The sequence below is a fragment of the Chelmon rostratus genome, chromosome 13 (genome assembly GCF_017976325.1).
Source record: "Chelmon rostratus isolate fCheRos1 chromosome 13, fCheRos1.pri, whole genome shotgun sequence".
In the NCBI taxonomy this organism is placed as follows: domain Eukaryota; kingdom Metazoa; phylum Chordata; class Actinopteri; order Chaetodontiformes; family Chaetodontidae; genus Chelmon; species Chelmon rostratus.
The window spans coordinates 13,657,604-13,682,140 of record NC_055670.1 but is presented as its reverse complement, the minus strand read 5'-3'; the positions used below and the strand labels follow the sequence as shown (position 1 = coordinate 13,682,140).

At 40.8% G+C, this 24,537-nt stretch overlaps 1 protein-coding gene across 1 annotated transcript; it reads left to right on the top strand.

Annotated features, from left to right (window-relative positions):
- Window positions 1-1,235: 1,235 nt before the first annotated feature.
- Window positions 1,236-22,956, top strand: scn1laa (sodium channel, voltage-gated, type I-like, alpha). The gene is made up of 25 exons (XM_041950178.1): window positions 1,236-1,499; window positions 1,908-2,026; window positions 2,195-2,284; window positions 2,378-2,506; window positions 3,999-4,090; window positions 5,279-5,536; window positions 5,819-5,882; window positions 6,048-6,189; window positions 7,709-7,915; window positions 8,425-8,694; window positions 10,837-10,969; window positions 11,085-11,323; window positions 11,419-11,592; window positions 11,680-12,036; window positions 12,186-12,662; window positions 14,817-14,949; window positions 15,060-15,214; window positions 16,883-17,056; window positions 17,195-17,317; window positions 18,587-18,862; window positions 18,981-19,037; window positions 19,397-19,534; window positions 19,698-19,802; window positions 19,904-20,174; window positions 20,279-22,956. The coding sequence occupies exons 1-25, from the start codon at window positions 1,236-1,238 to the stop codon at window positions 21,451-21,453; spliced, it is 5,622 nt and encodes a 1,873-aa protein (XP_041806112.1). The 3' UTR covers window positions 21,454-22,956.
- The last annotated feature ends 1,581 nt before the right edge of the window (window positions 22,957-24,537 follow it).

The following is a 24,537-nucleotide window of genomic DNA, read 5'->3' as shown; positions in this document are numbered from 1 at the left end:
CAGTGTGTGTGTGTGTGTGTGTGTGTGTGTGTGTGTGTGTGTGTGTTGGAGCTGGAGTTTGGCCTATATATATATAGCCCCTCTGGTCTTAAACAGAGGTTGATACCAGGTCTACAGGCATTTGTTCATGATGACAATAATTACGTTTACATGCACACTAATCCACTAATATTATTGGATGGATACATATTGGATAAATCATACAACAGGCGTAAATATGTGTAACTTACGTAAGTCATTGGACCTGTCCAGAGCTGTCAGCTGACGCACGTGTGCAGATGATCATCTCTGTGCAGGGAATCTTTCATCATTGGTATTGCTGTTGATTTGCAGTACTTTATACACAAGATACTTGTACAATACCAAAAACCCATTAAACCCGTAGCTACTTGCTGAGTTTCATCTTTTGTGTCTCTGTGTGTCTCTGGTTTCTCTCAGTGTAAACCTGACATTTACATAGCTGTGAAAGCCATGTGCACAGACACATATTAAAAGTCAAAGCTCTGTTTTAGCAGTTGGATATTCGTCTGTTGTTGCAATTACATCACACATGTACAACCCAGCGCTGTGGGCGGTTGATTGACCAGTGTGTTTGTGATTGATTTCTTGCATCACAGCGCGTGGAAGTATTCTATTACGCTATTACATTCAGATCAGGCTAAGGCACCCAGCGTGCTGCAGCACAGCCTGTAGCGCATTCATATTTAATACTGCATAGGTCTGCCTAACACTCAGGCCTATTAGCAGGATGAATCTTTTCCTCCCGCCGCTCTGTCTCAGGCTCTGAGTAAAAAGTGGGCCCTTTTCATTTTGAGGGATGGCGGTAAGGAGCAATAATCTCACCTGGAATTGATCATTGTCATGTCAAATCTTAATTTTATCTACTGGAGAGCAGATAATTAGATCTAATTTTACCATAGCTGGCAGGAATTTATGTGTGTGACAGCCATCTCTAGGCTCATTATAGCCTGCCACTTCCTGAGATGATGATCTCTGACTGAAGAACTGAACCACACCCGCCCTTCCTGTCCTCTCCATTTAAAGCAGTTCCAGTCTGCGGCAAGAAATACTTTCAATGATTTGCTTCCAATAAAACTATATTTCACATTAAATCACGAAAGATATAACTCAGCTTTTTAAGAACCTCTATTCAGAGCCCCTTATCTGCTCTCACCCCTCAGGCCTTTCTCATGTTGGAGGGCTAGCTGTTCATTCTGAAGGTGCAGGATGAAAAGATGGCACAGCTGCTTGTACCACCAGGTCCAGACAGCTTCCGCCCCTTTAGCCGTGAGTCCCTCAAAGCCATCGAGGCCCGGATCGCAGAGGAGAACCCCAAGAAGCCCAAGGGTGAAAAGAGGAAACGCAATGATGAGAATGAGCTCAAGCCCAGCCGTGACCTGGAGGCGGGCAAATCACTCCCTCTTCTGTACGGGGACGTTCCTAAAGGCATGGTGTCGACACCGCTGGAGGACCTGGACCCCTACTACCGTAATCAGAAAGTAGGTCTGCTTGATTTCAAACTTTAGCATGAAGTCTTGAGTGTGAAACCACTGTTTGACAGGTCAAGAATAAACATCCATGCTAGGTAGGTATAATATGTGGCTTAATATTTACAAAGAGGCTGGAGGAGCGTTGCACCCAAATGTGGACTCTCTCATCTGGCAGCTGTTATCCTGGCAGTGTCGTCGTCCAGCCAGAGGCTTTAAATCTCAGATGACAGGAAGACAAGCCCAACCAAAACAATTTATATCAGGCTTATCAGCAATATACATTATGTAATTAGTGATTTGTACTCTGAAGTGCGTACTCTGATTAGTAGTCGTAAGTATCTCCATGATAGCATCATTCATTATCTTTGAACCATAATGAGTACAAGTATTTTATACGTGTCTCCCTTTTTCTCTCAGACTTTCATAGTATTAAACAAAGGAAACTTCATCTTCCGCTTCAACGCTGCGCCTGCCTTGTACCTCCTGAGCCCCTTCAACCTTCTCAGAAGAATATCAATTAGGATTTTGGTACACTCATATCCTTTCATCAAGATATCGATCTGATAAGCATGTTTATGTCGAGCCCGCGGAGGGTGAAGTGTTTACAATGCTGCCTGGTGTGAGATATGATGAATTAAAAACAAACAAAATAAAAAAGTCAGTTCCCCGATAACATAAGCGGCTTCCTTGACAACTGCCTGCACATTGTTCAGCGTGGTGATCATGTGCACTATCATTGCCAACTGTGTGTTTATGACACTGAGTCGACCGCCCGACTGGGCAAAGATTGTAGAGTAAGTTTCCTGTGAATTACACGTTGAATCACATGCTCGCTCACATGGTGAAAATGCCGTTTGGTTTAACAGCTCCATTTTTTCTCTCGACAGGTACATATTTACTGCAATCTATACGTTTGAATCCCTCGTTAAGATTTTAGCCCGAGGGTTCTGCATAGGGAAGTTCACATTTCTAAGAGACCCCTGGAACTGGCTGGATTTTAGTGTCATCGTCATGGCGTGAGTACCTGCCACACGTTCAGCCAATCAGAATAATGTTTGAACAAGTGTGACATCATTTCCCCAAAGCTTTCTTAGCAGAGCGCCTGTGTTGAAGGAGCATAAGCAAACAAGTTTCATGTTTTACTGGTTTCACTGCTGGTTGTAACAAAGGATCTGAAGTATGATTATTACATGCATCTATATTACATGTCATCATATTTTACATTTGTTAGGTCATAAAGGATAAGGCTGGTGTTATTCTATATGTCAACAAATTCCAAACCAACAATGCATGAGCCAATCTCTCTGCGGCATGCAGTTTTTAACCTCATTTACATGTCTATGGGATGTTTTTTATATGTCACGAGATATATCAGGAGCGAAACATGCAGTCAAGGCCGTGGCTGAGCATTTCTCCTTTGAACTGCTGTGGACTGCTGAGTCTGAGAAACCCAGATTCAAACCACCAGGTCCAACCATATCATGATTGCATAGTTAGGTCAAAGGCTTGTGTTGTCTATTACTATTATGTTTCTTACTTCGTAGAGAGTGAGACATAAAAAACATTACCATTCTGATACAGCGACCCTGTACTGTTCGCTCTTTTCCGGGTCGAACATGTATGTGCGCCTATATCACCACTTGCCATTGTGTAGCAGTTTGCGTGTATGATGAGCAGAGCTGAAGGTGAGCAGGAATGCTCGAGCTGCAGGTGTGCAGCGGAGGGGTGGGTGGAGGTAGAGGCGGGGACTATTTGCATATTCATAGATCTGTCATGCTAAATGAAGGAAAAGGTGTAGAGTTACATCCAAGTCATTTTTCATGGAAAAAATGTCTAAATATGTCATTTTGATTAACACAGATGAGGTTTGGGGGCTGTAATCAGAAGAGGAACTTTAAAACTGCTCAAGTTTAGAACCATTTTTCTTCATGAAAGGCTCAAACAAACAGCTGGACACTAACAGCTAACAGGTGTGAATACTGCATTTGACAGGTGTTACTCTCAGCTGTGCATTAACACACACTTACGGCAGCAGGGCAGCGTATGTGGCACTGACTCAAAATAAACTACAGTCCCCATGTCCGTGGTAACATTGGAACGTGTCACCCAGTGCAACAAGGTGGCTCATTCATGTGTTTTTGAACAGATATAGAACAACGCAGAGTTATGGCACAAACACTCAGGCTTTGACTACACAGACAATGCTTGTTAGTAGAAAAAGGAATCATTGTTTTTATGGGATTTGTTGACAATAAGAACATAATAGCATAGCACCAGATTTATCCTTTGTGTTTGCATATCTTATCACTCATCACAATGATCTCATTATCATCTTACCTTCACCAGTGTGCATGCGTCAGTTTATACCAGTTCACTGCTTCACCTGATACTGTATGTACTCAAATCTAGTCATGTACTTTATCTATTTAAGATTGTTTGGCTTCGGTCTGTGTTATTTGTGTTGTTGTCTCAGTCAGTATTCCATAGTAATTCTACGTTTCCCTGCAGGTATGTAACAGAGTTTGTAAACCTAGGGAATTTTTCAGCTCTTCGCACATTCAGAGTGCTGAGAGCTTTTAAAGCTATTTCAGTTATCCCAGGTAAGCAGCAGGTGCATAGTGCATGTTAGGTAGCTTCTTATACGATTTTCTCCCGCTCCACCTCAGCCTCCCCTCCTGCAACTGTCATGAAACGTGCTGTGTGGAATGATCCCTGAACCCACCTGTCCACCTCCTTGTCACAGATATGTCACAGAGTTGTTTCAGCAATCTGAACTCCCACAATCCTAAAAACGATCCTGGGCATCCCAATGTCTTCAGGTCTTCAGCGGATCGGTTTGCAGGTCCAGCTGTTTCGTATGAATGAATGAAATCAGGAAGATTTAGTAGATTTGTCAAACAGTTTATAGTTACTCTGTGAGATCTGTGCCATTTGCTTATGTCTTCTGAACAACCTGCTTTTTGTGTTTCTGGCGCTGATGGTTCTGAGTGGACTGTATCTTGACTGCCGTCTGCTCCTCGCTGTTTGTGGTTAATGAAGGCATAATGTCACGTAATCTGTGGCGAGGGTGTGTCCCAGTACTGTTGCATGTTCATCATCACTGACATGCATGATCCTTATTTCCTGTGTTCCTTTTCCTCTGTCTGATTACCACATTGAGTTTTCACTGATAAACAGTGTTATCAAAAGGGGCGTGGCTAAAGGCTTATTTCCTTCTCCTGTTCCTAGAAGAAGAATAGTGGTTGCTATTAAAACATCACAGAATTGTGAAAGATCTTTATATCACAGATTAGATGGTAGTAGAAAAAAATAACTTACTGTTACTTTAACTATTTTTACGGGTCTTGGGATGGAGTACTGCATATTTGGAAAAAATTACAATAGGATGGCAAAAAATTCATCCAATCATAGTGAACCCTTTAAAGCCCAGCCCAGCCCAGCTCCCTAACCCTAATCTTCTTTGGTTTGACATCCAGAACATTTGTTTGCTATGATTGGATGGACAAATGTGGCTTTATGTGGCCATCTTAGGAAAAAAAATACAGTCAAGGCTACATTAGCTGCTACAAGCATAACACACCCCTATCTCCAACAGAACTATCCAGTAATTGAGTTGCATTGTGGGTAATGTAGCTGTCAGAAAATAATCTGTGGAATAAAAAAGCTAATATCTCTGGTTCTGCTGCATTGATTATGATCATTTTAATTTAAAATGTCCACTGTGAGTTAATGTAGACAATGTCTTTTAATTGGCCACTGAGAGTAACAGGTGATACTGTATCCGGCAGGCCTGAAAACCATCGTTGGTGCGTTGTTCCAGTCGGTCAAGAAGCTCGCCGATGTGATGATCCTCACTGTCTTCTGCTTGAGCGTCTTCGCCCTCATAGGATTACAGCTGTTCATGGGCCATTTAAGGCAAAAGTGCGTATGGATGCCAGTACATGACAACTCCACCACGAATGGTACGTCATATAATGGGACCGACACGAATGGAACGGGCGAACAAGACAACTTCTTCGACTGGGACGAGTACGCGCTCAATAAGAGTGAGTATTTCCTTTTCCTCTGTTCAGCTTTGAGTTGGTCACAACAAAAACAGAAAAAAACACAACTCATTTGAGATACCTTTCTGACCCAAAAACGTAGCACTAGGATATTCACAAAGAGATGATTTATTGCAGCACTCTCATGCTGTATTGCATCAGGGTGTAGAGGTATATATCATATCAGAATCCAGTGTCTATCTTGGGCTTGTTTGCAACCGCCGCTGATACCCACAGTCTTAACCACAGACTGCAAAACTGTGATTTTCCTTCTTTCCCCATCAGGTAATCATTATTACCTTCCAGGCAAACGAGATCCATTGCTTTGTGGAAATGGCAGTGAAGCTGGGTAAGCTTAATCCCCAAGTACTAGAAGACTGGAATATAATATGGACAATATAGAATGAAAACAATCCATGTATGAATGTATCTGATTCTGCATTAACATTACCACACAGTGTGACTCGGCAGCAGGACGATTTCCTGAGATTCACGGACTCTCTGTTCGTTGCAGGCAGTGTCCAGAGGGGTTCTCCTGCATCAGAGTGGGAAGGAACCCAGACTATAATTACACCAGCTTTGACTCATTTGGTTGGGCCTTCCTCTCTCTGTTTAGGCTGATGACACAGGATTACTGGGAAAACCTTTACCAGCAGGTAGGCAGTGAAATGAAAAAGAGTGGGAAGTACTTCTGGGAATGACCTCACTGGAGGGATCCCTTTACTGTCCTCAATAGATCACATTGAGCAATTATGTATAGTTGGTCATAAACAGCAGAGCATCTCATGCACGCCTAACATGTTCAAAGAACACAACCTGAATCGTGTTGAATTAATGGATAATCTGTATTTGTTGTTTTGTCAGTTGAGTGAGCCACATCACCCGGCCGGCTATGTTAGTTAGCACATATGTTATATAGCCCAAAATCACAATTTGCCTCAAGGGGCTTTACAATCTTTACAGACTACGACATTGTCTGTCCTTAGACCCTCATACACAAGACGGAGCACAATATGAATGCAATATCTCAGGAACATCTTCTGGGAATGTCTTCAAATTTGGCAAAACAAACATTCACTCAAGGATGCAAGACAATTCCATGTTTAAAGACAACAACCTTAAGTATGATTTTCTCTAATGTGCAGGTGCTTAAGTTTTAAAATGTTATTGCAGGATATTCAAAACATTCATGAAAAAGATGCACCTGATTATCATCTGCATAAAAATGAAATGTTATGTCTACATATGTGACCTTGTGGCATTTTATACGGAGAGAGGAGAGTTAGTGTCCCCACTTGGGAACTCGCAGGGAACTTAACCCCAACAACAACAGAAAATGTTCTTTTTAAAATTTCATGAACACAGCCAATTTATGTCTAATTGAGGGATTCCCACCAATGTTGAAAGGCAGTGAACAAAAGTACACACTGTGCTGGAGTAAATTATTTTCTAGTAATAATATAATTGAATGAGTGAGTGATGTGCTGAGCTGTTAATTTAGTCCAGATGTTCCTGTGTAACTGTGCCTCACATTAAGTGCCATTATGGGTCTTCCATGGCCCTTCGGTTGCGCAGTGACCCTGTGAGAAGAACGTGTTTGGTGGCAGGTTGATGAAATGTTTGAGCTCATGTCACAAACAAGCAGTGCTTGCTGTGTAAAGGAGTGGCGCTGTCAAAGACAAAGCATTCTCACATTACAATACTGGTATTAAAAATGTTCAAACAAACCTCAAAATACCGTGCAGGTGCATCTTGGGGAAAAGGAACAAAGATGAGTCCCGCTGTGACTCGGGCAAATACAACTTGAATGGACATAAAGGCAAACAGGCGCCCCTGAATAGGACACTACACATTGTAAAGCAAACAGAAAAACAACAAAGCTCCCATGAGCAAATCTTTTCAGCTCTGTTTGTGATTGAGTAGCATTACCTGCTTGGTACAACAAGCTCTTATATGTCAGCTCCTATATTAATCAATTACTTATCTTACAGCATATAGTGCATTTTGCCAAGATTTTCTGAATTCTGAAAATGTCCTGTTTCCTATTTCCTTGCCTTTAAAGGCAAGGAAATAGGAAACATAATGTGGGATTAAGAAATGAAAGATTGGTATATGAAGTATTGAATGTAAGTGTATAAAGTAAGCATACCAATACAATTTTTTTTTCCCTTCCAGACATTGCGGGCTTCAGGGAAGCCCTACATGATCTTTTTTGTGCTGGTGATATTCCTCGGTTCCTTCTACCTGATCAACCTGATCTTGGCCGTAGTAGCTATGGCCTACGAGGAGCAGAGCCAGGCCACCATAAAGGAGGCTAGGGAGAAGGAGGAAGAGTTTCAGGCCATGCTTGATCAGCTGAGGCGGCAGCAAGAAGACGCTCAGGTAAAGGGCACTCCAAGATCCCCATACAATGCAAGGTTATGCCATCACTCAGCCCATTGATTCCTAACAAGGACTGATTCCAGCTGAACAACGTAAATTTGGGATGCGTTTTTAGTCCTAGAACTCACATTAAGAAAGAGAGCTAAAGGGGTTAACTTTCAGTCATCTATGAGATATGTGTTTGCTGGCACATTAGTATTGTCATTAAGAATCTTCCGTATAATGTTTACATGGAACAAACCAGTTATACAGTACACGTCCCTGTAATACATATGATTTCCCAAGCGGTAGAGGAAGTATTCCGATCCTTTGGGATATTCCAAAGTCTACATGTAAACAAGGCATAAAAAATGTAAACCCACTTCTATTCTATGTTGTGTGCATGTAATATTTTTAGCAAAGTTCTGTTATGCATAAAGCTGATGACACAGCATCAGTAACAATACAAGAGCGACAAAAGATTCATTCCACCTGTGAACAGGCTTACTGTTCTCTCTTTCCTCTTCCAGGCAGCGGCGAGTGCAGCTGCTGCAGAGAGCGGGGAGGTCGGTGAAAAGGCCGGCGGCACCGAGAGCTCCTCTGACGCCTCCAAGCTCAGCTCCAAAAGTGCCAAAGAGAGACGCAACAGGCGAAGAAAAAGAAAGGAGGAGGAGGGCAAAGGAGCCGATGAGAAGTTTCCTAAATCCGAGTCACAGGACAGTATGAAGAAAGCTCGCTGCCGCTTCTCTGTGGACGCAAACCTGCTCAACTATGACATGAAATGCTCATCGGCACATCAGGTTTAGTACGATCTGTCAGTATGATTTGTCTGTGAAAACAGTGATACTCTGTATGTATTTTGAACTGTTGCCCTGCTTTCAGATTACTACGCGCCGTCTCAATTCTAAAGCCCTTTTCATACAATTTTTACTCATGTATCTTCATCACGGCAATTGTGAATCAGTCGAGAAAGATACAATTTAAATTCAATATCTAAACTTTTTTAGTTTATGGTCCCATGTTGACATGACTTACACCCTTTTTACCATAAAACGTTGTAAAAATACTCTCATGTACTAAGCCTCTCAGACATCAGCTTGACATTCATGCTCGCACCAGTGGCCATGATATCTAAACAATTCTCTCTTTAAGGTTTTATCAGGAGAAATCAAAGCCCCAGTCCCTGATAAGTGTTCTCTTCTTAACTGAATGGCAGATATGTATTATAAAGCTCTGTCGAACTTTTGTCAATAGGAAGACAGAGTTTAAAATGAGTGACAGGCAGGAGAAGCAAATGGTTTGATAAAGAGACTATTAAGGTTATATTACAGCCCTTTGAATGGCTGATCGATGTAAGATACGTGTGTTTGATTTTAGAATATTCAGTGTTTTAGTATTTAACAAATATATTTGCTAACTTATATTTGCTAACAAACTTTGTGATTACTCTCATGTCATAAAATTAAGCCCAATGAAACGTTTCTCATAATGATGGTTTTTATTTTATTTTCATTGTCAATGGTGTCATCACTGTCATCCTCATCATAATCATCATCATCTTCTTTTTTGTCTTCATCAACTTCTCATTATTTATTAATCTCATTCTCAACTTATCATTATGACCATCATCACTACCACCACCATGATCAACGCCATCATTTATATCTTTTTCTTCTTCATCATCACCATGATCATCATCCTTACCACTCTCAGTCATCACCAACATGCATTTTTAGTTTTGTAGTTTTCTTACAATGCTCATTAACATCAACATGACCATCATTATCATCATCATCATCATCATCATCACCATCATCATCATCATCATCATCTTTTTCTTCTCCATCATCATCACCATCATCGTTATCTTTTTCCTTCTTCATCATCCTGACCATTCTAAGTCATCACAACATGTATTATTAATTTTGCAGCTTCCTCACAATGCTCACCAACATCATCATCATCATCATCATCATGCACTTTTTTTCTTCAAATCACTTTTATGTCATTTGAACACATGACGATCATTGTCATCACCGCTCTTTCCTCTTTACGATGGGCATGTATCACGTGACCACTGAAGAGTATCTTTCTCTCCCAGTCCTTTCTGAGTTTTCGTGGACCCCTGTTCTCATCCAGACGGAACAGCAGGACCAGCCTTTTCAGCTTCCGCTTCCCAGCACAGGACATGGGTTCCGAGAATGAGTTTGCCGATGATGAGAACAGTATATTTGAGGACAACCTGAGTCGGAGGGACTCTTTGTTTCTCCCCAGGAGTCGTGATCGACGCGGCAGCAGTATGAGCCAGTGCAGCTTCTTGTCGCCTCGCTTAATCCCACCCAATGGGATCAAGCACAGCTCAGTAGACTGCAATGGGGTTGTGTCTCTGGTCGGGGGGAGTTCACTCCCATTGTCACCTGTGGGGCTCCTTCTGCCTAAAGTGACAGTAGATATGGCCTCCACCGGAGATAATGTAAGAAAGAGTTGTCTAGCCCAAATGGCCCTATTTCATTTGTCAATAGCCTTTAGCACATAGCTCTATTTCCGTTTTCTTCTTTTTGTTTGTCCTTTTCCTGTCACACACACACTCTGGGTTGCACTATGTATCGTCAAAGGAAGCAAAAAGGCCACACCAGTGGTTTCTCAAAACTGAACCCATTAACTATGCATACTTGACCTAATTGTTGTGCTGTTTTTCTTTCAAAGCATGATTTTGGTAGTAGAATGAGTCATATGTTGAAAGGGCTGCCACGAGATTCTATTAATTTCAGTAGGCAATACTGTGAACATACTGCAACCTACACTTCTTTAATTGTTGGTGAAACTGACATCCCTGCTTCGTACAAATGCAATTACAAATGCTAAATGCTAGCTCTTGCGTACTCATGATAACTTATTTTCTGAAGCACAATTGTATCTTTAACAATGGTTTGTATCTCCAGGCTGACACCACTGACACAGAGTATAAACAGGCCGGTGGAGGAACGCACCAGGAGTTTATGGACTTCCTCGAGGGCCCAGAGGCCAGACAGAGAGCTCATAGTATAGCTAGTGTCATAACCAGCACAATGGAGGGTAGGTATTGTACACCATGGCATGGGTATCCTATCTTGATTATATACTGTTGGTGTTGAAAAGACAAATGGTACTTTCAGGTAAAACTTTTTTGTTTTTTAATTGTGTGCATCAGAGCTTGAAGAATCAAGACAGAAGTGTCCTCCTTGCTGGTACGATTTTGCCCACACCTTCCTCATCTGGGAATGCTGTCCAGCATGGATGAAAATCAAGAAGGTGGTTAAAATAATTGTGATGGATCCATTTGCGGACTTAACCATCACCATCTGCATTGTACTAAACACATTGTTTATGGCCATGGAACATCATCCAGTATCCGACAGTTTCACCAAAATGCTGGCTGTGGGCAATGTGGTGAGTGGACCATAGAGTGTAGAGGACTGAAAATGTTTTTTGCAAAATAGGTATCATGTTTGTGAATGGTCAGTGTGTCTGTTTTTTTTATATAGGTATTCACCTGCTTCTTCACGGCTGAAATGGTCCTCAAGATCATCGCGCTGGACCCATACTATTACTTCCAGACGGGATGGAATATCTTTGATTCGATCATTGTCAGTTTAAGCTTGATGGAGCTTTGTTTGGCAGACGTGGTCGGCATGTCTGTTCTGAGATCATTCAGATTGGTAAATCTATGTGTCACAGTCAATGTGTCAGCTGCATTTTGGGAGCAGAAACATGTGAAATGACTTGTTTTTCTTTTCTTTTTACAGCTGAGAGTGTTCAAGTTGGCTAAATCATGGCCCACGCTTAACACACTGATAAAAATAATTGGTAATTCAGTGGGGGCTTTGGGCAACCTGACGCTGGTGCTGGCCATCATCGTGTTCATCTTCGCTGTGGTGGGCATGCAACTGTTTGGAAAAAGCTACAAGGACTGTGTGTGTAAAATCTCTGATGACTGCACTCTGCCCCGTTGGCACATGAATGACTTCTTCCATTCATTCCTCATTGTGTTCCGAGTGCTTTGTGGAGAGTGGATAGAGACCATGTGGGACTGTATGGAGGTGGCTGGGATGACCATGTGCATCATTCTCTACATGATGGTCATGGTTATTGGAAACCTTGTGGTACATTATCATCTATTATGGTCAATTCATGAGTCCAACTTGTCAAACTCTCTGATGCATTTTTATAGCTACACATATCGTTGTTATTATAAAGTACAATAGCTAAAGGTTAACTCAATCTTACATGAAGTCATGTCATTCCCTGACAGGTGCTGAACCTGTTCCTGGCCCTGCTGTTGAGTTCATTCAGTGCTGACAACCTGGCAGCGACGGAAGATGACAGCGACATGAACAATATGCAGATTGCCATTGGCCGGATTCACAACGGCATTGCCTTCGCCAAGTCCCTGCTTCGAAGCAGCTGCAGCAGTGCCTGTCGCCGCAATAAGAAGAAAGGGAAGGGCGAGGACAAATCTCTGGATGAGCTTCACAAACCCTTAGGGCCGAACGGTATCCCCAACCATACCATCAAAGACTTTCCTAAGAATGGCAATGGGGATGTGACCGGAGTGGACAAAAATGGAGACAAGTACATAGTCAGCAGCAAGAGTGATGATTCCATCATGTCTTTCATCAACAATCCTAGTCTGACTGTCACTGTTCCTATCGCTGTGGGAGAGTCTGACTTTGAAAACCTCAACACGGAGGACTTCAGCAGCGCCTCGTCTGATGCAGCGTGCCATGTGGTAAGGTCACTTATGTGGATTGTTCCAAGAGATGCATTTAATAATTCTCCTATAAAACCAAGTCTTAGCAGCTATATCCCAATCAGACAAATGTATGATGTGTGATGGATGACAGAGGATTTCAGGGTTGTGGCTCTTGGCGAACACATGTGTTAGGGCACATCGCAGTAGTCTAGTTGAAGCACTTTGTCCACACTCCATTGCATTGAGGTATGAGCATGTGATGTGACGTTTCCCCTGAGGAGCCCATATACCACGACCATTTAACACGGAGAGGCAATATAGACAGGAAAATACCAATGTGTAGATTACATTATGTGTCATTTAAGTCTGAGTGCTTGGTAGCAGAATGCTCTTCTGAAGGGGGTCGCTTGTTTTATGTGAGAAAAAAGCTCACAGTGCTAAAGAAGAAACAAGTCTATTATGTGCAAAAAGTTGATGCCAATTTATATATTTACTTTGTGAAATTTACTTTTTAAAATTTTGTCTCAGCTTTAAATAATTTTGCATACTTAAATGTAATGTTTTATGTGAAGATTTGTTAGCAAAGTCATGGTTACTGCTTGCTTGCTGCTGCTTTACAGATGCTCTCAAAGTTTTAGGAGTCTCGTAAGAACACTTTTGTTGTACTATACATTACACTCTTCATGGAGATTGCCTGCCTCGTTTAAAACAACATCCAATAACCTTTAGAGCAGATCACTCATCCTTTTTTGGCTTTACTTCATTCACTCTGCAGCCATGAGTTTGAATTTTGGTTGATGCTGGAATATTTTTATTGATTCAAATATCAGTGAAAACCCTGTCTTTGCAAAATGACTGCCAAGTCACATTTGATTTTTACTTTGACTTTATTCTTTAGTTAGTTGTGTTTACTAGTTTCATTTCAATTTTTTTTGTCATGTTTCGTATTGTTTTCTGGAGTTAGGGAGTGGATTTTGCATCGTGACATCAAACCCATTGATCGCATTGCCCAACCAGGATATATGTCATTTTAAATTAACATTCATAATGGGATGATGGCAACATGCTGGTGGTTTGTAGTGATTCATTTAACCATGCTATAGATATATTCAAAAGAGAAATATAATATATAATGTTCCACAGTTTACTGAATCAGAAACAGGATGAATGGACTGAAGTACAAACCATCAACACACTGACTTTAGTGCTCACAGTATATCACAGTAACATGCTTACATCATTCCCTGCACTGCATTAGCTGGTCCCAGGACAGCCAAGTGCTCCGGCATTCTCCAGGAAGGCATTCAAGCTGTTCTCATCCACCAGCTATTAGGAGACACACCCTGTAGAAAGACATACAACAACAAGCTGAAGTAGAGAGCATGTGGCTACTGTACAACACCACCAGGCTTCAAATATCCAATGATCTTTTAGATATTTCTGCCTAATTGCATGTACTTTGTTTTCTTTTTATATTGAACGAGTACTGTGCATATTGTTTGTCCCTAATTGGTTAGACTAACATTTTACAGTTAAAACAAGTCATGCTGCAGACAGCTGTAGTATGCTCTTATCTTTGTACTCTCATTTATCGAAATAAATAACAGCGAACTGCATCATTAAAACATTGAAAACGATACTGATTAATCAGTGTCAGCAACACCTTTTTCATGTCTTTGAGAGTCGGGTGTCCTCTACCACATTAAATGGAGTTTATGAGGAGGCTAGACAACAGGAGCAACTGTTGACAAGCACTCAACTGTGCTCTAATGTTAGTTTGTTTTTAATTATTTAGACTGCAGAAAGACATGGTTTTCATGTCAACATTAAAACCTAAGATCGGTTAAATCTTGTTACTGCAAACACTGATCCATGCATGTTCTTTACTTTAGCCATCAGACATCTGATTCAAACTTCAACTCAGTGCATGTCAATGAAGTCCTTCTTACCAGCAGCCTTACACAAGACACTCAGCAGTCTGTTTCAGTGGCAGTTAAAATATACCTTTTACACGTCTTGTGAAAGTCTCTTGGTATTTTATGAGTATTTCTTTATGAAAAGATCTTCATTTTGAAGAAATGTTGAGTGCATGAAGTGTGTGGACAGACAGGTGTTCAGCATGTCAGGCCCTTACATTTGCTCTGTTATATTTGTTCACCTAACACTGGTTTTGCTGGGCCTCATCTGCAGGTTATAGATGATGATGGACAGCTCAGCTCCTCTGAGGGCAGCACAGTGCAAGGCCTGCCATGCGGGGAGGGAGGAGAGTCTGTAGACTTTGAACTGGAAGAATCCATGGAACCTGACGCCTGCTTTCCTGAGGGTGAATACCACTACAGCCACTGCCACCACTTAACCGACTACAGCCTTGGTGTGAATCTGACACTGCATGTTACACTGGTAAATCACCATCGCCTCTTTGTCTCTGCTCAGGCTGTGTGCAAAAGTTCCAGTGTTGTCAGGTAAATGTGGATGTGGGCCGGTGGAAAATGTGGTGGACGCTAAGGAAGACCTGTTTCCGGATAGTGGAGCACAACTGGTTTGAGAGCTTCATCATCTTCATGATCCTGCTTAGCAGTGGAGCACTGGTAGGTCTGTGCAGGAAGAAAAATGTGAATAAAGTTGTTTTAAAATAATTGATTTTGCTGCTCTGGTAGACCATACCTACACAGCGGCCATTTTCCTCTGATAGGACACTCAGGGTGGGAAGCTCAGAAAGGATAATGTTATACTGCTGTGGTCCATGCTGCAAATGACATTAATGTACAGAATCTGACAAATCATTTCACTGTGTAGCAAAAATCTGGAGGGACATTGGTCCATATTTCAAGGTAAAAAATCATATTTGATAACACACTAGCTAACGTTATACAAAGGCTAACATTAGCATGCATTCACTTCCCAGCTAACGTTAATGTTTGATAGTGTTACATGATGCGATAGGAGAGGCATAAATAATTCCAAAATATCAACACACATTTTAGACACTTTTATTTAAGGCTGGCAGTAAAACACATTGGATGTAAGATAGCTCGCAATGTAACTTGGCTAACATTAACTGTCTCGCTGTCTCTTCACCCGACTACTCAATGCTAAAGTGCTTGGAACACACTTTTGTGTTGGATGTGATCTCTTTGAACATAAGAAATATGCGTTCCGGTGAGCATACTGTCACATAATGATGTTGTAGCCACACATAATGTTGTTGTTTATGCCTTTCCTATCTTATTGTGTAACACTATCAAACAGTAGCGTTGGCTAGGAAGTCCCTGAATGCCTATTTTAGCTGTTGCGTGACAGTACATTAGCTAATGGGTTATCAAATGTGTTGTTTTACCTTGAAATGTGGCTTTTCAGTCTTTTCAGTTTCTGTTGCTGATCAGTCAATGATAACGATTTGTCAGATTCCCCATGTTTACATGGCTTGAAACCTGAAAAAACAGCAGTAAGACATTCTCCCTCTGATAACAGCATGAGCCTCTACCCTGAGCATGACGGCCACTTTGTGAATATGGTCTGTGTATTTACATATTTTGCCTGGCACCTCTTGTCAGGCAGTAGATTCCAAAAAATGCTGTGTTTTGAGAGCATTTCATTTAAGTTGATGAGGTAGTGCAGTCTCACCTTACCCCTGAATTCAACCAGGCACCTTTTTACGTGACGCGTCCGTTGGAGCTGATCGCTGCCATTCTAGACAATGCATGCAGTTCCACCGGGCGGACCCAGAAACAGCACTCCGCTCTACTCCACAAGGAACATGCGCAGAGTATTTTTGACAGATGATGCATCAATCTTGACAGAGTAGATCAAGTCAGGCACAGGAACAATCCAGAGAATCTGATAAATTTTCAAAATAAAACACACTTTGTGCAGTCTCCCTATCGTAGATCATCAATAAACACAATCAAAACAGACAAAAAAAGACACCATTTAACTATGAAGCCTACTTACCTATGGTAGAAGCACAAATATCAAGGAAAGATGGCCAAATCAGCAAAATCTGAACAAGTCAACAAAATCAGGCAGGCAGAATGCTCTGCTTCTGAAACACGTCCAGCGGGGTTTGCAGTCAAAACGACAACGTGTTGCACCCAGTGGAATCTCGGGCTTAGTCTGTTGTCACTGCTATGGTTTATTACAGATATAGAAATTATGATTATGATTCCCCGCAAAGTAAGATTTTGAATAAGATATACATGTTTTATTAGTTTTTATATTTACAGTTAAGTGCTCACTGTCATTTTCTTCGCATTCAGGCATTTGAAGACGTCTACATTGAGAAGAGGAAGACCATTAAAACAATGTTGGAGTTTGCAGACAAAATCTTCACCTACATCTTCATCCTGGAGATGTTACTGAAGTGGGTGGCGTATGGATTTGCTAAGTACTTCACAAATGCCTGGTGCTGGCTGGACTTCCTCATTGTCGACGTAGGTTGAAACGCCTCTGCTTACACAGAAACACACATAGTTTTTAAACAATTGTTAGTGGTTGTTAGTTTTTTTAATGAGAGGCATATGGTTGTATCTGACAATGCTTCCTTTAAACTGGGTGTGCATGTGTTGTAGGTCTCACTGGTCAGTTTGACAGCCAATGCCATGGGATATTCTGATCTTGGTCCCATCAAGTCTCTGAGAACCCTGCGAGCTCTGAGGCCCCTGAGAGCCCTGTCGCGGTTCGAAGGCATGAGGGTAAGAGTCATCTGATTTCCCCAGTCACTCAGAGTCACGGTGCACTGTCTCCCACCAGCTCACTGTACTGGTACAGAGCACAGGCACTCTGCAGTCTGGCAAAGAGCAGCATAAAGCTCTATGACTCTGCAAGACCAAGAGAACCAATACCCCAAAAACATGTTGCATGTGAGTGAAGCATTCCTGTTCTTCCCTAATTCCCTTTCTCCAGCTGTTACTTGTCCTCAGGGTTGATTACATGACTTTCTTTACATTACCATCCAATATTACACCAGTGATGCAGGATATCGATTAAAGGAATAGTTTGACAGAATGTGCTTTTTTGCTTTCTTACTGAGAGTTAGAGGAGACTATTGATATTACTCTAGATTAGGAGCTCAGACGTTGGCAGGAAGGCTTATTCACACAGTCCACATCTAGTGAAACTGACTACAAACAGTGTGTTGTCAGTTTTTACCTCTAACTCCCAGCTAGAAAGCACATCAGCTAATTTCCCAGAATGTCAAACTATTCCTTTAAGTGGCGCCGTGTCTGTTGTAACAAAACTTAAATAATATTTTTGTTTTAAGTATTTTATCACCTACCATTCAAATAATTTGCTGTGCAATGCAAGCATGGTCTAAACAGGGTTTGAGAACTTATGTAACTGAAGGGGGAGGGTTTGTCAGCTGCTGAAATCAATGTAGCATGTATTGATTAGTTGCTTTCATATTGTGGTGGTCTAGATTTACACTGTTGAGATGATGGTCTTCTCCTCACGTGGTAGCCAGTGAATTCCCTCATTTGCATGAACAGCTTTTCATGTGCGTCAGTAGGGCTGCAATAGTTTCCATTATAATTTCACTGCTTTGGATATTGTTTGCTGGGTTCTTTAACATGATTTCTTCATGCTTTATTCATGTCTCTGTTTACAGTAAGCAAATTTTGCGGCATCGTCCTACCTCTACAAGGTGTTCTGTTTCAATGTTTCTCTAAAAGTTAGTTATAACCCGCTAAAACCACTTTTAGATACATAGCATCAATCTCCAGCTCCTCTCCTAATTCTTTTCCCACCTTTACCATGCAGTTGCCAATGTATTTCAGCTTTGGTGTTAGTCATGTGTTAGCTGTGAAGAGTTCATGCTGATGTGTATGTTGGCTCTGAAACATTCACTCGTGTTTTTTCCTATTCTTACCATTAGCATTAGCATACACTGTTGTGCATCTATTCTACATGATTTGATCTCTACCTATTGCACAGACGGGTTATGTTTGTGTGTCGGCGTGCAGGTGGTTGTCAACGCCTTGCTCGGGGCCATTCCTTCCATCTTCAACGTGCTGCTGGTCTGCCTCATTTTCTGGCTCATCTTCAGCATCATGGGAGTCAATTTATTCGCGGGGAAGTTCCATGTTTGTCTCAACAAAACCACAGATAAGCCTTTCCTTCCAACAGAGGTGAAAACCAAGAATGACTGTTTGAAGTTAGGCGAAGATGTTGCTCGCTGGAAAAACCTCAAAATCAACTTTGACAATGTTGGCTTGGGTTACCTTGCACTGCTGCAAGTGGTAAGTGATTATATCTGTGATAATTGCACAAGATGAGTAATTTTAAGCTAATATGCTATTTGCTGTGTTGGTTTGGCTACTACAGTATTTGTCATGGGTATTGTTACTTTCTATACAGGCTACATTTAAGGGCTGGATGGACATCATGTATGCTGCTGTGGACTCTCCAAGCAAGGTAATCAAATAATCATGTCTTTTCCTTTTCGTGCATGTTTTTGATATTATTCATGGTTGAAATTTTTCCAGCAATGGCTAATCAGTGTATTTAGGTCTATCTAACTAGCTCATTATGTAGAGAAAATAAAATGGCTAGAATAGAAAGAAATCAAACATTTGTAAAAACAATTACAATATACGTTGTTGTATATTATTATATGACTAAATATATAGCATGTTATCTTTTAAAAATAAATTAATAGCTTTTTATTCTTTCATTAATTTTCAGCGAGAGTACCAGTGATAGGGGTAACCAGGACTGAAACCTTAAGCTTTGTAACTTTAACCTACTAATGTCATTTTCTGCCACTATTATAGCCAGACGAACAACCAGAGTATGAGGTCAACCTGAGGATGTACCTCTATTTTGTTGTTTTCATCATATTTGGAGCCTTCTTCACTCTCAATCTCTTCATTGGTGTCATAATAGACAACTTCAATCAGCAAAAGAAAAAGATAAGTATCACATCTGCTTTTTAAACGTAATTGGATATTTTTGCTTAAAATTCTGACAGACATATTTATTTATATTTAAAATAATTACTCTCAGTTGCTCTTTTCTGCAGTAACTCCTCAGCACCTTAGCCGTGATTTAACATGCCTAGCATCCCCTCTTTACCTAGGAGGTCAAGACATCTTCATGACTGAAGAACAGAAGAAATACTACAATGCCATGAAAAAACTGGGGTCGAAGAAACCACAAAAACCTATTCCTAGACCATCAGTATGTAACTTTAATCATGACAACATCAAATCTACATTACAAATCTGATGTTTGTTTCATAGCTAAAATGTATTTTTGTTTCCCCACTTTGTCTTTTACAGAACAAAATTCAAGGATACATCTTTGACTTCACCACAAAACAAGCGTTCGATATTGTAATAATGGTTTTAATAACACTTAATATGGTAGCCATGATGGTGGAAACTGCTGACCAGTCAAAGGAAAAGACCACAATTCTCACCTGGATCAATGGCGTATTCATTGTCATCTTCAGTGGAGAGTGTTTGTTGAAGATGATCTCGCTTCGCCATTACTTTTTCACAAATGGCTGGAATGTATTTGATTTCATCGTAGTCATCCTGTCGATCATTGGTATGACTTGCCTCTGTTCACTGTGGTCAAATACATTGAAATCATTTGTCAGTATGCATGTATTGTTCACAGTTTGTTAAATATGTTTTGCTTTCTTTCCTCAGGTATTTTTCTCTCAGGAATTATAGAGAAGTATTTTGTTTCGCCAACCTTGTTCAGAGTCATCCGTTTGGCTCGGATTGGCCGTATCCTCCGCCTTATTAAAAGTGCCAAAGGAATCCGCACACTCTTGTTTGCCTTGATGATGTCACTTCCTGCCTTGTTCAACATTGGTCTTTTGCTTTTCTTGGTCATGTTTATCTATGCCATCTTTGGCATGTCAAACTTTGCTTACGTCAAGAAGGAATCAGGCATTGATGACCTTTTCAATTTTGAGACATTTGGCAACAGCATGATCTGTTTGTTCCAGATCACCACCTCAGCAGGGTGGGATGGCCTACTGGCTCCCATTCTCAACAAAAATAAAGATGATTGCAACCCTTCCACGGAGAATCCTGGCAGTTCTGTGAAAGGCGACTGTGGCAATCCTCCTGTGGGAATTGCCTTCTTTGTGAGCTACATCATCATATGTTTCCTGATTGTGGTGAATATGTACATTGCAGTCATCCTGGAAAACTTCGGCGTGGCCACCGAGGAGAGCGCGGACCCACTAAGTGAGGATGATTTTGAAATGTTTTATGAGGTCTGGGAAAAGTTTGATCCTCATGCCTCACAGTTCATGGAGTACAATAAGCTGTCAGAATTTGCAGATGCTCTGGACCCACCATTACGTATAGCCAAGCCTAACAAGGTCGAACTGATCTCCATGGATCTACCTATGGTGAGCGGTGAACGCATTCACTGCCTGGACATCCTGTTTGCGTTCACAAAACGTGTTCTGGGCGAGGGTGGGGAGATGGACATCCTAAGGGGGCAGATGGAGGAACGCTTCATGGCCTCCAATCCCTCTAAAGTGTCCTACGAACCCATCACTACCACCCTCCGCCGCAAACAGGAGGACACATCAGCCATTGTCATCCAGAGAGCATACAGACAGTATGCAAGGAAACATGCTGCCACTAAGGCCTTTGTCACATCCGGTGAAAACATTCAAAAGGATGAAACACTCATTGATAAAGAGGATCTAGTCGTGGACAAAGAAATTTCTAGTGCTGATAAAAGTGAACTGACACCTTCAACGGCCCCTCAACCTTCATCAACAAACGGAAGAAACAAATATGAAAAAGACAAAAATGAAAGGGAGGTTGTGGGCAAAGATGGCCGAGAGCAAGACAAGTAAAAGAATGCTGGAGATGCGACAAAGACATTTTAATTAATGCCAAAATGTTTACAACCTTTGAAAGCGACTAAGACATCCATTGGACTCCCTTCTTTAGTATGAATATCTATGCCAAACTGACCATGCTTACTTGAGTCTAAAGTGGGTGCCTAAAATGGAAAAGTAGCTACTTCAGGCTATAGTCAGACCACTTTGGCTGTGTTCAGGAGCAGAGATGGCTTTTGGCTGTTTGTGTGGATGGGCATGAGTTCTGAAAGACACATTAGTTAATGCTTTAACTTCTATTGCAGCTAGTTCTGCTATCCAGTGTCTTGAATTATTGTTATATCACTGACCGTTGTATTACTTTACCTACTTGTTTTTCAAGCAGACAAAACAGTTCTAATGTTGTTACTTTGAGAATTCGTAGTTTGGTTAAGTGACTTTTTATACACTTTTTTTACTCTTCAAAAGGGTTGTTCCTTCAGGGGTAGTCTTTACAGCAAGCAGCATTGTTTTAAGGCTAACTTGCTAACTGATAGCACTTAGAATACTTGACAAATCCAAGCGATCCCGTTGGAGTTGCTGCAGTTAACTGGAAATGTAGACCTGCATGAATGTTTCTCCATGATTATGCATGCTAGAGTGTAGCTCTCTCCCTGTCCATCACGCTTGATGATGTGAGGCATACAGTCAGGACATGGCTGTTTTATACATTACACAAACACAACCTTAGCCTACGGTCCAAACAAATCCAGCTGAGTTGATTATGTTTGATTATCAGTGTCAGAGCAGTAACACTTGGCAGAAATACTTTGCACATTATTCAGTTTTATTCAATCATCAAAATCATTCACATACTTCATCTCAGCCTGCTGTGGGCTACCTATGTACCATTTACGATATTGCTAATTATGTACAAATTTTATCGTGAAACTGTGCTGAAAACAGAGTCTTCAACTGAAAGTTTGTCTTTCAAAGCTGGAAATTCAAAAGCTGATGTTGTTTGCACATTGTCACTGACCCTGTTAAGTTACGTCTCTTAGCCACAAATCTCTGACAGTTTGCTCTAGGAGGGAGCAGATGATCTGTAATATTGTCTATTTGTAGGACAGCAGCGTGACTTCAAGAATACAGGTCTCCTCCCTGTGCCTACCTTTTCCTCATTTTGTCTGTTTTCTTATGTGTGTTTGATGATGAACCTCAATGTGTATTTTGAAATGATTAATGGCAGAGTTTATGGAACAGTTACTCTTTATTGTTCTGTGATGTGAAACCAAATATATTCTCCATGTTCTGCTGTATTCAGGCAGACAGGGATATTATATCTTCATCAGGAGTGAAAAATGTAAATGCCCATGACAACGGTTGTATGGACAGTCAGACAAAGCCCTGTGTTTGATTACTGGTGATGTTACAGTACATGACTCTGCTGCCTTTAACCTTCCCTTCTTTCAACCTTTAACTGCATATTTTATTTTGAAATGGTGACTGGAAAAAAGGGTAAATTAATTATTTTGTGTGCTGTGGGTTTTTTTTTTTTTTTTTTTACAGCTTACCTCTCAATCTTTATCATGATAAATATCTAAGTTGGATGAAAGATGACTCAGAATCTTCTGAATGATTGTCTCAAGGACATGGCATCACACATCTCATGTGCCCGTGGCTGTTTCCTGCTTCTGTTTACATTATATGGTGGCAGTTATGTTACTTGCCAGTTCTTCCCATAGCTATGACATCCACCCTAAACAACTACATCTGTTGTTCCATGTTATACAAGCATTATTCCATTCATCTAAGTATATTTTGCATGTAATTAAAACGTTCAATAGTTACACTATACTTTATGCATAATGAAAGAATGTTTTGATTACACAGAATTCCACATCTCCCATCATTCATATGCATAATGCTTGTAGTGTATAAATAAATGCATGCAAGACACTCTTATAACCCATTTCAATGAAACGCCAAAAGAATAAAGATTACATGTACCTCAAGTATGCGTAAAACATTTGTTTATTTTATCATGCTGTGTACAAGACATTCATATATTGTTTTGATGTATCTAAGGTCCAGTTTGGTTTAACAACTGTTTCTTTATGTGTTAGCTGTGAGAGCAGGGATAGAGGTGGATTATAGAGTGAGACTAATTGCCCAATGGTTGGCTCATTATTCTTTGTTTACTTTGATTACTTTTTTTGCCATTACTTTTTCCAGTAGGAATCACCCTGTTATCATCTGTGTTCTGATGAAACTGTGTGTCTCTCGCTATTGTTCGTCCTACAATTCGATCAGGAAGTGAATATTAAGACAAGATGAAAGCAAAAATGTTAGTCACTTTGTCAGAGCTGCTAGTCCAGAACATAAGAGAGCAGCTGTTTATGAGTGTTCGTTATCCACATTGATCAGGGCCTGAGCTTCTCTGCAGCTGAGGGCGGCATTTGTCTTTTTGTTATGAGCAGGTACAGTATACGCCATGTCCACCCATGCAACATGTTTACATTTATAGAAGTCTGAAGTGATTTTCTTGTGATATACCGTGATCTGCAAAGCTTTATTCACACGAGACCAGTGCAGAGGTCCTACAACTGATATAAAATAATATATTCTTTTTCTTAATGAGAACATTAATTCAGATAAGCTCTGATGAATCCACAGTAATTCTATAATAACCAGTGAGAGAATCACTGGGCGCAGCAGGGCCAGAGGGCCACTCTCATACATCTCTGGTTCAAAAGGCACCAGAAGGAAAGGAGAGGCTGATGCTTGTAGTTATAGAGTGCTGAATGTGTTTGAGAAAAATCTGAAAGGAGAATTTACGCATTCAAGACAAAAAGTCATTAATACCATGATGAATTTACATTCTTTTCCTGCATGCCTCTTATTTTAAGCATGAGTCAGCCCGTGTACATTAAAAATGTGCTGTCAAACATGGCCCATCCTCATATAATCCCTCATATGCATAAATGAAAATATGTCAGACAAATCAAAGCTTCTCTCTATAATAGTCAGAGTTCACTTTTGTGGGTTCAATGTTTTGTTCAGCTGCTCCAAACAGTCTTTAAACAGTCTGATCAGAAAGTCAGAGCACAGCTAAGTGTT

Coding starts and splice junctions, on each gene's coding strand:
- scn1laa (XM_041950178.1), top strand. CDS start 1,236: ATGGCACAGCTGCTTGTACCACCAGGTCCAGACAGCTTCCGCCCCTTT. Junction 12,663..14,816: donor CTGATGCAGCGTGCCATGTG/GTAAGGTCACTT, acceptor CCTCATCTGCAG/GTTATAGATGATGATGGACA. Junction 14,950..15,059: donor TGACGCCTGCTTTCCTGAGG/GTGAATACCACT, acceptor GTCTCTGCTCAG/GCTGTGTGCAAAAGTTCCAG.